The 14054-nt window shown below is 41.4% G+C and overlaps 1 protein-coding gene across 4 annotated transcripts in view; it reads left to right on the top strand.

Annotated features, from left to right (window-relative positions):
• PRKDC (protein kinase, DNA-activated, catalytic subunit) overlaps nucleotides 1–14054 on the top strand; it is a 183684-nt gene that overhangs the window by 154599 nt on the left and 15031 nt on the right. For all 4 annotated transcript variants that reach the window (XM_032296353.1, XM_032296350.1, XM_032296349.1 and 1 more), the window contains exons 70-74: nucleotides 1141–1315; nucleotides 3618–3811; nucleotides 4486–4666; nucleotides 6065–6225; nucleotides 8595–8806. In XM_032296353.1, coding sequence (XP_032152244.1) covers nucleotides 1141–1315; nucleotides 3618–3811; nucleotides 4486–4666; nucleotides 6065–6225; nucleotides 8595–8806 — 923 coding nt within the window. The remainder of the gene's footprint in view (nucleotides 1–1140; nucleotides 1316–3617; nucleotides 3812–4485; nucleotides 4667–6064; nucleotides 6226–8594; nucleotides 8807–14054) is intronic.

The following is a 14054-nucleotide window of genomic DNA, read 5'->3' as shown; positions in this document are numbered from 1 at the left end:
AAATAGCTGGGAAGGTGGAAACAACCCAAATAAGACGTGGCATGTCCAGCCAGGTGCAGTGGCTCACGCCTGTAATTCCAGCACTTTGGGAGGCCGAGGTGGGCAGATCACTTGAGATCAGGAGTTCGAGACCAGTCTGGCCAACATGGCGAAACCCCGTCTCTACTAAAAATACAAAAATTAGCCAGGCGTGGTAGCGCACACATGTAATCCCAGCTACTCGGAGGCTGAGGCAGGAGAATCACTTGAACCTGGGAGTCACAGGTTTCAGTGAGCCAAGATAATGCCGTTGCACTCCAGCCTGGGCAACAAGAGTGAAACTCCGTCTCAAAAAAAAGATGTGGCATGTCCGTGCAATGGAATATTATTCAGCCATTAAGAGGAAAGAAGTACCAACAGGTACTATAACATGCACGAACCTGGAAAACATTATGCTAAGTAAAAGATGCCAGACACAAAATCACCACTTACTTTCTCATACCATTGTTACAGAATGTTTGGTGTAGGCAAATCCATAGAGACAGGAAAGGAATTTATGGTTGCCAGTGACTGGGTGCTGTGAACAGACAGTGAGTTTCATTTTGGGGTGATGAAAATGTTCTGGAATTAGGGGTGGTGGTTGCCCAACTTTGTAAAAATACTGAATTGTACCCTTTTTTTTTTTTTTTTTTTTGAGACAATCTCGCTCTGTTGCCCAGGCTGGTGTACAGTGGTACAATCATAGCTCACTGTAGCCTTGACCTCCCAGGTTCAAGTGATCCTACTACCTTAGTGTCCAGAGTAGCTGGGACTACAGGCACATGCCATGATGCACAGCTAATCTTTTAATTTTCTGTAGAGACAGAGTTTCACTACGTTGCCTGATGTGGTTTCAAACTCCTAGACTCTAGTAGTCCTCTTACCTTGGCCTTCCAAAGTGCTGAGATTACAATCCTGAGCCACAATACCTGGCCTGAATTGTACTCTTAAAATGTGAATGATATCTCAGTGATAAATTAAAAGACATAACTGAAGTGAAAGAAGTGGATTCGCTGCTCTGTGTTGGATTGTATCATCCAAAGGGGGAGGTGGGCCACTTAGAAACTTCTATCACTTCTGTATCCTCATACCACCGCCTCTCTTTTTCTTCTATTAATACAGAACAATTTCTCACTTGCCATGAAACTACTGAAGGAGCTGCATAAAGAGTCAAAAACCAGAGATGATTGGCTGGTGAGCTGGGTGCAGAGCTACTGCCGCCTGAGCCACTGCCGGAGCCGGGCCCAGTGCTGCTCTGAGCAGGTTCTCACTGTGCTGAAAACAGTCTCTTTGTTGGGTAAGTTGACTGCTTTTATCCATATAAATCTCAGAGGGCTGTTTTATATTGTCTTATGTATCTTCTTCTTTGTGCTGCATCATGTGGCATTTGGGAGGTAAATCTTTGCAGCAATTTTAGTGAATATAGCAAAGTGAGCCAGAGAATGATAGTTAGAATGATAGTTTGATTATTTTGAGAACTTTATATGTTTGCAGATAAGATGTAAACAAACATGAAAAGCCATTTCCAGACGGACATAGTGGCTCATGCCTGTAATCTCAGCACTTTGGGAGGCCGAGGCAGGCAGATCATGAGGTCAAGAGATCAAGAATATTGTGGCCAACGTGGTGAAACCCTGTATCTACTACAAATACAAAAATTAGCCGGGTGTAGTGGCAGGCACCCGTAGTCCCAACTACCCTGGCGGCTGAGGCAGGAGAATCGCTTGAACCCAGGAGGTAGAAGTTGCAGTGAGCTGAGATTGTGCCATTGCACTCCAGCCTAGGCAACAAGAGTGAAACTTCATCCAAAAAAAAAAAAAAAAAAAAAACCACCATTTCCTCCTTAGTTTTCTTTTCAAAATAGTGTAGTCTTTAGGACTACATTAAAGGAAAAACTTTCTTGGGCAGGTTTGGGTCTGTTCCCCAGCTCTATTGCCCCGTGTCCAAGGGCGTGTGCTAGCACTGCAGTCAGACACGATCTAACTAGGTTCCAAGACCAGCTCTTCAGCATCAGCCTCAACAAAGCTGTCTAGAGGAGAAGCACTCTTTATACCCTGATCCCAGAAGCAGACGATTATCCTAACTGGGCATGGTGGCACGCACCCTTAGTCCCAGCTACTGGGGAGGCTGAGGTGGGAAGATGGCTTGAGCTCAGGAGATCGAGATTGCAGTGAGCCATGATTGCACTTGCGAATAGCCACTGTATTCTGGCCTGGGCAACATACTGAGATCCTGTATCTAAAAAAAGAAGAAGAAGAAAATCATCCTGATGATTTTTTGAGGGGAGGAGGAAGAGTTTGCTGATATTAATATTGGTATCCATATACTTATATAATAACAATTATACAGGGTATGGTTATAGTTTGTAACAGCCTTGCATGATAAGCAGGGCCAGTAGTTGTGATCCTGTATCTGAGACAACTCTGGCAGAGAATTGTCAGACCATGGGCAAGGAGGGCATGTGGTTGACCAGGCCTCCTAGTTTCAACATCATTATTGCACCTCTGGACTTTCAGACTTAACCAGCGCTGGTTCAGCCCCTTGCCCAGAACCACACAGTAGAAGCAGAACTAGAACTTTAAATGCAGCAATGTCTGTTGCTTCGTTAGCCATGGGCCACAGTGTCAATTTTAAGATCTACTCTGTATTGTTAGTATAGGTACAAACACATTAGTAGCTATTTTCTATTCTTTTTAATAGAATTAGGTACTTTGAAAAAGTACAGAATGATGATGCTTAAACAAAAAGTTATTCATTAAAGTTTCCAGGTTGGCACGGTGGCTGATGCCTGTAATCCCAGCACTTTGGGAGGCCGAGGCAGGTGGATCATCAGGTCAGGAGATCAAGACTATCCTGGCCAACATGGTGAAATCTTGTCTCTACTAAAATGCAAAAAAATTAGCCAGGCGTGTTGGCGCGCACCTGTAGTCCCAGCTAGTGGGGAGGCTGAGGCGGGAGAATTGCTTGAACCTGGGAGGCAGAGGTTGCAGTGAGCCGATTGGATCACTGCACTGTAGCCTAGCAACAGACCAAGACTCCGTTTAAAAAAAAAAATAAAAGTTTCCATTGCTTAGCCTCTGTGAACTTTGATACAGTTACTTCTAGCAAAGAACATTTTTCATTAATATGTGAGTTCAAGAAATTCCCTAGCCAGTATTTGAGGTCAGTTTCTTGTACTTGCAACATTTATTTTTATTAGCTTCTTAATAGAACACAACTTTTAGGCCAAGCACAGTGGCTCACACCTGTAATCTCAACACTTTGGAAGTCTGAGGTGGGCAAATTGCTAGGGCTCAGGAGTTTGAGACCAGCATGGGCAACATGGCAAAACCCATCTCTAACAAAAATACAAAAAATTAGCCAGGCATGGTGGTGCGAGCCTGTAGTCCGAGCTAATCGGGAGGCTGAGGTGGGAGGATTGCTTGAGCTCAAAAGGCAGAGGTTGTAGTGACCCAAGATCGTGTCACTCCACTGGAGCCTGGGTAACAGAGCGAGACCCTGTCTCAAAAACAGAAGAAAACTTTTGTAGATAATGAATTTCTTCTTTTTAATTTCACTCATACAAACAAAGTGTTGTTTTTTGTTTTTTAATCCAACAGATGAGAACGACGTATCAAGCTACTTAAACAAAAATATTCTGGCTTTCCGTGATCAGAACATTCTCTTGGGTACAACTTACAGGATCATAGCCAATGCTCTCAGCAGTGAGCCAGCCTGCCTTGCTGAAATCGAGGAGGACAAGGCTAGAACAATCTTAGAGCTTTCTGGATCCAGTTCAGAGGATTCGGAGAAGGTAATACTGGATGCTAGTGTGCTGTGTGTGTCTTCAGTGTGCAGTCTTCAGGCTACAGGAAAGCTATAATAAGGGTATTGCTTTGTGTTTTTAAAATATATTTGACAATTATGCACAGCCAGTTTTCTTATGTGGAAAATTGGCATACTCTGTACTTCCTGTTTCTTTGAATCATACAGTTTTAATATTAAAACGTGAATTTTAAATTTTTGTTGGATTGATTGGACACTTCTCTTATGACTTTTGTTAATGAAATTTCCCCACCCATCACCATTCAGACATCCCACCAGCTTATGGAACAAATCAGCCTTTTCTGTTTTTTTATTTAATGCCTGCTTTGCTTGGCTTCTTGCCAGTTATTTTGTTTTTTTTCAATAACTGTTGTCCTGCTTCACCTCAGTTGTGTGGCCTTGTTTTCTCCCCCTGTGTTGCTCGTGCACCACCTGGCCTGCACTGGGCTTGCTTTCTTGTTTGGCTGTTTGTTACGTGCTGAGGATCTTACTGGAATTGATTGCTCCTTCATAGCCCGGGCAGACTCTTGTTTTTTTCCAGTTCCATAGTTTCAGTGTTATTTTGGAGCTGTTGATCCATTTATGTGTCATGAATCATAAATAGAAAGCAGAGTTCTTTGATAGTTTCAGTCATGCTGATGTGTTGAGGTCTCTGAATTCCAGGTGATTGCAGGTCTGTACCAAAGAGCATTCCAGCACCTCTCTGAGGCTGTGAGGGCGGCTGAGGAGGAGGCCCAGCCTTCCTCCTGGAGCTGTGGGCCTGCAGCTGGGGTGATTGATGCTTACATGACACTGGCAGATTTCTGCGACCAACAGCTGCGGAAGGAGGAAGAGAATGCAACAGGTGAATTGCAAAATTTAAAAAAACTCGTGTTCCATTGTGTCGGCATAAAGTCTTACAAGTTTTTCCATACTTTTGGTCTCCTATTTTTTTTGTTTTCAAATTGCAAATGTTTTGAAAATCCTACTGTCTTTTTTTTTTTTGGAGATGTAGTCTTCCTGTAGCCCAGGCTGGAGTGCAGGGGTACGATCTTGACTCACTGCAACCTCCGCCTCCCTGGTCCCAGTTCAAGCAATTCTCCTACCTCAGCCTCCCAAGTAGCTGGGATTATAGGCAGAAGCCATCATGCCCAGCTAATTTTTGTATTTTTTAGTAGAGACGGGGTTTCACCATATTGGGCAATCTAGTCTTGAACTCCTGATCTCGTGATCCGCCCGCCTCGGCCTCCCAGCGTGCTGGGCTTACAGGCGTGAGCCACCGTGCCTGGCTGACAATCCTGTTGTCTTTTTGAGAGACAATAGCAGCTGGGGATAGTGGATCAGGTGAGGCTAGGAGTTCAAGACCAGCCTGGCCAACATTGCGAAACCCCATCTCTACTGAAAATACAGAAAAGTTAGATGGACGTGGTAGTGCATGCCTACCGTCCCAGCTATTCAGGAGGCTGGGGCAGGAGAATTGCTTTAAACCAAGAGGCAGAGGTTGCAGTGAGCCGATGGCACACCACTGCACTGTGGCCTGGGCAACAGCGTGAGACTTCGTCTCAAAACAAGAAAAAAGAGGGCTGGGTGTGGTGGCTCACACCTGTCATCTCAGCACTTTGGAAGGCCAAGGCGGCCAAATCACCTGAGGTTGGGAGTTCAAGACCAGCCTGACCAACACAGAGAAACCCCATCTCTACTGAAAATACAAAATTAGCCAGGCATGGTGGTGCATGCCTGTAATCCCAGCCACTCAGGAAGCGGAGGTTGTAGTAAGCTGAGATTGGGCCATTGCGCTCCAGCCTGGGCAGCAAGAGCAAAGCTCCATCTTAAAAAAAAAGAAAAAAAAAAAGAGAGACAGTGGCATAAGCAATATGATGTACATTTAAATAGAGTCAAGCGGTCTCCTCTTTCCATTTGCTTAATTTATACTTCGATATTTAGCTTGCAGCTTCAATATTACTGGCTTGTGTGGCCTGCTTCATGCACCTGGAATAAATTGAATAACTACCAGCTGCCCCTTATGTATTCAGCCCAGGATGCAAACTACTTTGTGCCATATGGGCACTCTAATGGAAGGATTTGGCTTCAGGATAGATACAAAACTGTACCTGGTATTTGTTGGTCTAAAGTAGTTAGAAGAGAACAATGACACTACAAAATACGAGCCAAAAAGGGAACATGTTACCATTTGTTAAAGTTCATGGCTTATGGATAAGTGAATATAGTAACCATTGCTTTCTTCTTTTGCTGTCCTTCGTAGTTATTGATTCTGCAGAACTGCAGGCGTATCCAGCACTCGTGGTGGAGAAAATGTTGAAAGCTTTAAAATTAAATTCCAATGAAGCCAGATTGAGGTTTCCTAGATTACTTCAGATTATAGAACGGTATCCAGAGGAGACCTTGAGCCTCATGACAAAAGAGGTTGGTGTCTTTATTCTACTTAGCGGTAAGGAACTTTACAGAACTTAAATATATGCTTATTTATATCTAAAGGCATTAGTGTGTGCAGTGCCTGTATTATAGCTTTTCCCAGCCAGCAGTGAATTCTGCTACCTTCTGAGGACACAGGTAATTTAAAGCTACATAAATGAGTTTTCACATTTACCCATTTTCCTCTGTTGGTGTTGATAAGAACACTGTGTCTGAACAGGGACCCAGAGAAATGGAGGCAGGGTGTGTGGGATAGTGATAGAATCTTGTGTGGAAGCTTGTTGCCCGTGCAGATGAGGCTGTGGTCAGTCACATCTGCTGTGCCCAACGCTCACCTGTCATTTAGCCCAGAGAGAGTGAGCAAGGTTCAGCTTGCATCCCACCTCCCAGGAGCACAGCACGTGCCAGCAGCATGGTGTCCAGATGGGTCTGGGGCATGTGAGCATGAGTGAGGGGTCAGTCTGTAGGTGTGGGAGGAACCCATACCTCTCCATGTGACCTGCCCCTTGGCCCTGCCCAGGGCTGCACTGGCAGCTGCAGTTCTGTCCTTTGGGCCGTCTGTGTGCAGGAGGGCTCCACTGACTTCATCTGTAAAGTGTAGGGCCTCTGAAAGTCTTCATAGTTGACTTGTAGAGATGTGTACCTGGAAGATACGGCCAAGTTTGAGTTGAAATGTAATAGTTCAGAAAGGGTTACATGGTTCGCTCTTTATTAGCTTTGCATGGTGCGTTTTTAAATAATGTTGGTCTCTGGGCTGTGGGGACCCAGTTTGACTTTTAGGGCCCTAACCACTCCCTCCACGTTTTTGTGGATTCTGAATAGTAGACTTTCTCAGTAAATTCAGAAATGCAACATGTCTGAGTTTTTCTTCAAGATATGTGAGCAGATAATTAAATAATTTTATTATGATTTTGTTTTTTTTCCAAAATAATATAATATTTATATATAATAAAAACAGCATTTGAATTTGTGAGGACATAAACTATTAACTCTGTGTTGTCAAGACACCCAGTAGACATGTGCAGTGGAGCTGGTAGCCTCTCTCGTGAGCTTATATGAGCTGTGTGGACTGAGCCATCCTCACACGCCATGCCGTCCTCAGCGCACACATGCAGTCAGGAAGCCTGCCCACACTTCACACCTCATACTTTATGCCAGCATTCCAAACACATCAAGTTTTAGCTACAGAATTACACCTTAAAAGTGTCAGAGGAAAATGTGAACACGTTTTTAAAATGCTCTTGGAACGAAGAGACCAGAACCAGAATCCATGAAGGAAAATAGTTTGACACTTCTATACAGAAAAAGAAAATACTGTATACGCAATTTAAAAAAATAAATAAAGGGCCAGGCACAATGGCTCAGGCCTGTAATGTCAGCACTATGGGAGTCTGAGGCAGGCGGATCATGAGATCAGGAGATCACCAGCCTGGCCAAACATGGTTAAACCCCATCTCTACTAAAAATTCAGAAATTAGCCGGACATGGTGGGTGCCTGTAATCCCAGCTACTTGGGAGGCTGAGGCAGGAGAACTGCTTGAACCCAGGAGGCGGAGGTTGCAATGAGCCAAGATTGTGCCACTGCACTTCAGTGTGGGAGACAGAGTGAGACTCCATCTCAAAAAAAAAAAAAAAAAAAAAAAAAACAAAGAAAAAGAAAAATATTTGCAACACATCAAGAAACAGAAAGCTGACATTGACAATCTACAAAATAAATGGTCACAATAGACCAGTAGAAAATGTATTCAATTTCACTAATAATGAACGTTGAAAATTTAAATTAGATGTTTTTCACTTCTCAGATTGATAGTGATTTTTAAAGTTGATTATGTCCAGTGTTGGTAAAGACTTCGGAAAGTAGTCAATCTAATATTTTCAGAAACGAAAATTTGAAAATGTTTATTACAATTTTTAAGGTTCACACTGTAATTTTAGTTCTAGGAATTTATTCTACAGGTATATAGCACAAAGAGTTGTATGTACAGGGATGTCTACTGCAACATTACCTGTAATAGCAAAAAAGTGGAAAAATCCTAAGTATCCATTATAGAGCAGTAGTTAAAACAACATGGAATACAGCTGGCAAGAAGAATAAGGTAAAAGACTTTTCTCTACATCTGTCTAAGAACAGCCAGCAGCAGCTGTCTCATGTGGTTCCATTCTTGAACAAAAGGCTGTGCGTGCACCTACACAGAAAGTGCCTGGGAGAGTCCAGTGGTTGCCGCAGCAGAAGACAGCTGAGGGTTGGAAGACTGGTTTTATACTTCTGCTGAGTTTTCTTTATGTTGGACATAGGTTACTTTTATAACAGACGATGTGAGATGTTTTACTCGGCATTAAGTTTCAGCTCTCTATTTTAGATGTCTTCCGTTCCCTGCTGGCAGTTTATCGGCTGGATCAGCCACATGGTGGCCTTACTGGACAAAGACCAAGCCATTGCTGTTCAGCACACCGTGGAAGAAATCACCGATAACTACCCGCAGGCTATTATTTATCCCTTCATCATAAGCAGCGAAAGCTATTCCTTCAAGGATACTTCTGCTGGTCATAAGAATAAGGAGTTTGTGGCAAGGTAATATTACAGAAAGGTTTATCAAATACTGTAGGTTATAAAAGTGTGGTTAAAGCAAACACGTGGACACTGATGTTTGTTTTCAAATTAATTACAGTTGTCATTGAAGAATAGAAAAATCTTAGCCGTCCCTTTGTTGAATATACCTACCCTGGGTATGTTACTTGTTACAAGATATATCTCCTTTTTAGAATACTTTCATCTTACACTGCTAACAGAACATCCTACTCATATGCTTATCTGTTGCTTGAGATAGACTAGTTGAGATGCTTTTTGAAATCAGCTCCTGAAATTGTCCTGTAATTTAAAATACACAGAAAGACTCCTCCTTTTAATTAGGACTCAGTAGACAGCCTGAAGTGTCCTCCTGTCCACTCCTAAGTGGATTTATGAGTTGAGACTGATAAGCGAGCAGTAGCGCCTATTGCAGGGATGCTTTGTAAATGTGTAGTATTTTAGTAACAGTCTCCATCATGAGGTTTTTTTTTTTTTTTTAAATTATGAGCAGATCTGCCTCATTACTTTGAATGTTTTGATTTCAACAAGATGAAGAAGAGTGTCCCCTTTTTAAAAAACATATATATTTTATTTTTATTTATTTACATATTTATTTTTTGAGACAGAATATTGCTCTGTCAGCCAGGCTGGAGCACAGTGGTGCAATCTTGGCTCACTGCAACTTCCGCCGCCTGGGTTTAAGCAATTCTCCCTGCCTCAGCCTCCCAAATAGCTGGGATTACAAGCATGTGCCACCATGCTCGGCTAATTTTTGTATTTTTAGTGGAGTCGGTTTTGCCACGTTGACCAGGCTGGTCTCGAACTCCCGACCTCAGGTGTTCTGCCTACCTTGGCCTCCCAAAGTGTTGGGATTACAGGTGTGAGCCACCACACCCAGCCAAGGCCCAGCTTCTGTTGCGGTTGGTGGGTGGTTTGTCTGTGAACACATCCCTGCCTGCCCACCATACCATTTCTCTGAACAGACAATTATCTTAAAAAATGAAAGAAGAGAAAAAGATGTGAAAGACAGTGTGTCAAGAAAGTCACCTTGCTGGGCATGGTGGTTTATGCCTATAATACCAACTATTTGGAGGGCCAAGGCAGGAGAATCACTTGAGACCAAGAGTTTATTACCAGCCTGGGCAACATAGTGAGACCTCATCTCTAAAAAATTAAAATAAAAATAAGCCAGGCATGGTGGTGCATGACTGTACTTCCAACTACTTAGGAGTGTGAGGTGGGAGGATTGCTTGAGTCCAGGTATTCAAGGCTGCAATGAGCTATGACTGAACTTGTAAGTTGCCACTGCACTCCAATCTGAGCAATGTAGTGAAACCCCATTTTTTAAAAAAGTGACCTTTTCTTTCATAACATAACTTCAGAAACGATAAGTTATACCAAAATGTCAACATCAGTTGCAAGATTTGCTTTTATCTAAGAACATCTTTTTCATTTTAATTTTTATGAGTACATAGTAGGTGTCTGTGTTTATGGAATATTTTGATACAGGTATACAATGTGTAACAATCATATCAGGGTAAGTGGAGTATCCATCACTTCAAGCATTTATCATTTCTTTGTGTTACAAATATTCTAGTTATACTCTTTTAGTTAATTTTAAATGTACAATAAAAATTACTTACTGTAGTCATCCTGTTGTACCACCAAATACTAGATCATTTGTACCCATTAATAAATGGGTACAGACCGGGCGTGGTGGCTCACGCCTGTAACCCCAGCACTTTGGGAGGCCAAGGCGGGCGGATCATGAGGTCAAGAGATTGAGACCATCCTGGCCAACATGGTGAAACCCCATCTCTACTAAAAATACAAAAATAATTAGCTGGGCATGGTGGTGTGTGCCTGTAGTCCCAGCTACCCTGGAGGCTGAGGCAGGAGAATTGCTTGAACCCGGGAGGCAGAGGTTGCAGTGAGCCGAGATTGTGCCACTGCACTCCAGCCTGGCAGCTGGCAACAGAGCGAGACTCTGTCTCAAAAAAAAAAAAAAAAAAAAAATCAATGGTACAATGGGTAATCAATTAATCAATATTTTTGTACCCATTAATCATCCCCACTTTCCACCTCACCTCCCCATGAGTTCAATTGTTCTCATTTTTAGCTTCTACAAATGAGTAAGAACATGTGAAGTTTGTCTTTCTGTGTCTGACTTATTTCACATAACATAATGTCCTTCAGTTCCATCCATGTTGTTGCAAGTGACAGGATCTCATTCTTTTTTATGGCTGAATAGTACTCCATTGCATGTATGTACTGTATTTTCTTTATCCATTTGTCTGTTGATGGACACTTAGTTTGCTTCCAAATCTTGGCTGTTTTGAATAGTGCTACAATAAACATGGGAATGCAGCTATCTCTGACATACTGATTTCCTTTCTTTTGGGTGTGTACCCAGCAGTGGGATTCCTGGATCATATGACAGTTCTAGTTTTAGTTTTTTTTAGGAATCTCCATATTGTTCTTCTTAGTGCTTGTATTAGTTTACATTTCCACCAACAGTATTCAAGGGTTCCTCTCTCCACATCCTTGCCAGCGTTCATTATTGCTGGGGGTGAGAAGTTACCTCCTTGTGATTTTAATTTGTATTTCTCTGATGATAATTGATGTGGAACATGTTTTTATAAACCTGTTTGCTATTTGTATGTTTTCTTTTGAAAAATGTCTATTCAGATCTTTTGCCCCAATTTAAAATGAGATTCGATTTTTTTTTCCTATTGAGTTTTTTGAGCTTGTTATATATTTTGGTTATTAATCCCTTGTCAGATAGGTAGTAGTATTCAAATGTTTTCTCCCATTCTGTGGGTTGTCTCTTCACTTTATTGATTGTTTCCTTTGCTGTAGAAGCTTTTTGACTTATTGTGATCCCCTTTGTCCATTTTTGCTTTGGTTGCATGTGCCTGTGAGGTATTTCTCAAGAAATCTTTGTGCCCAGATCTATGTCCTGGCGAGTTTCCTGTTGTTGTTTTTGTAGTTTCATAGCTTGAGATCTTAGATTTAAGCCTTTAATCCACTTTGATTTGACTTTTGTATGTGGCGAGAGATAGGGGCCTAGTTTCATTCTTCTGCATATGGATACCCAATTTTCCCAAGATCATTTATTGAAGACTCCTAGTTTTATTCTGCATATGGATACCCAGTTTTTCCAAGATCATTTATTGAAGACTGTACTTTCCCCTTATGTATGTTCTTCGCACCTTTGTCAAAAAATTGGTTCATTGAATGTTTGTGAATTTATTTCTGGGTTCTCTATTCTATTCCATTGGCTTACGTGTCTGTTTTTATGCCAGTGCCATGCTGTTTGGGTTACTATAACTCTGTAATATAATTTAAAGTTAGATAATGTGATTGTGCCAGTTTTATTCTTTTTGCTCAGGGTGGCTTTGGCCATTCTGGTTTTTTTGTGGTTCCATACAAATTTTGGGATTATTTTTTCTATGTCTGTAAAGAATGTCATTGGTCTTTGGTAAGGATTGTGTTGAATCTATAGATTGCTTTGGGTAGTATGGACATATTAATAGTATTGATTCTTCCCATCCATGAACATGAAGTTACTTTGCATATTTTTGAGTCCTTCAATTTCTTTCATTAATGTTTTACAGTTTTCATTGTAGAGGTCTTTCATTTCTTTGGCTAAATTTATTCCTAAGTATTTTTATTTGTTGCTATTGTAAATAGAATTATTATTATTATTATTATTATTTGAGATGGAGTCTTGCTTTCTTGCCAGGCTGGAGTACAGTAGCGCAATCTTGGCTCACTGCAACCTCCATCTCCCAGGTTCAAGCGATTCCCCTGCCTCAGCATCCTGAGTAGCTGGGACTACAGGCATGTACCACCATGCCCGGCTAATTTTTTTTGTTTTAGTAGAGATGAGGTTTCACCATGGCCAGGATTATCTCGGTCTCCTGACCTCGTGATCCGCCTGCCTTGGCCTCCCAAAGTGCTGGTATTACAGGCATGAGCCACCGCGCCTGGCCGATAGAATTACTTTTATGATTTTTTTTTTTAGGCTGTTCACTGTTGGCATATAGAAATACTACTGATTTTTGTATGTTAATTTTTGTATTCTGCAACTTGACTGAATTTATCAGTTCTGATGGTGTTTTTGGTGGAGTCTTTAGGTGTCTCCAAATAAGAGATTGTGTCATTTGCAAGCAAGGATAATTTGACTTCTTCCTTTCTAATAAAGATACCCTTTATTTCTTTCTCTTGTCAGCTTGCTATAGCTAAGACTCCCATTAGTATGTGGAATAAAAGTGGTCATCCTTATCATGTTCCAGATCTTAGAGAAAAAAGGCTTTCATTTTTTTTTGAGACGAAGTCTCCCTCTGTCACCTAGGCTAGAGGGCAGGGGTGCGATCTCTGCTCACTGCAAGCTCCACCTCCTGGGTTCAAGCAATTTTCCTGCCTCAGTCTCCTTAGAAGCTGGGATTACAGGTGTGCGCCACTATACCCAGCTAATTTTATGTTTTTAGTAGGGACGGGGTTTCACCATGTTGGCCAGGATGATCTCAATCTCTTGACCTAATGATCTGCCTGCCTCGGTCTCCCAAACTGCTGGGACCACAGGCGTGAACCACTGTACCCGGCTGGCTTTCAGTTTTTCACTGTTGGGTATGATACTAACTGTGGGTGTGTAGTATATGGGCTTTTATTGTGTTGAGGTATGTTCCTTCTATACCCAGTTTTTTTGAGAGTTTTTATCATGAAGGGACGTTGAATTTTATCAAATGTTTTTCAACATCAGTTAAAATGATCAATGGTTTTTATCCTTTATTCTGTTGATAAAGCATATCACATTGATTGATTTGTGTATGTTGATCCATCCTTGCATTTCTAGAATAGATCCCACTTGGTCATGATGAATAATCTTTTTAATATCTTGTTAAATTTGGTTTGCAAGTATTTTGTTGAGGATTTTTGCATTAATGTTCATCAGGGATATTGGCCTACAGTCCGTCCTCCTTCCCTTCCTTTTTTTTTTTTTTTTTTTTTTTTTTCTTTTTTTTAAGATGTGTCTTTGTCTGGTTTTGGTATCAGGATAATACTGGCCTTGTAGAATGAGTTTGGAAGTATTCCCTCATCCCCTGGTGTGTGTGTGGCTGGAATTTTAAATTACTATGTCGTTGGTTTTTTAATATATATACAAAATACGTATAAACAAACTATAGTTACATAATTATGTAAAGCATACATTATTTTATATATGTATAATAGGTCTTGATTTTTGAAA

This window comes from Sapajus apella, unplaced genomic scaffold (genome assembly GCF_009761245.1).
Source record: "Sapajus apella isolate SASKATOON/1434 unplaced genomic scaffold, GSC_monkey_1.0 scaffold35, whole genome shotgun sequence".
Lineage (NCBI taxonomy): Eukaryota > Metazoa > Chordata > Mammalia > Primates > Cebidae > Sapajus > Sapajus apella.
Note: the sequence above shows the minus strand (reverse complement) of the source record. Positions and strands in the feature narration are given on the sequence as shown.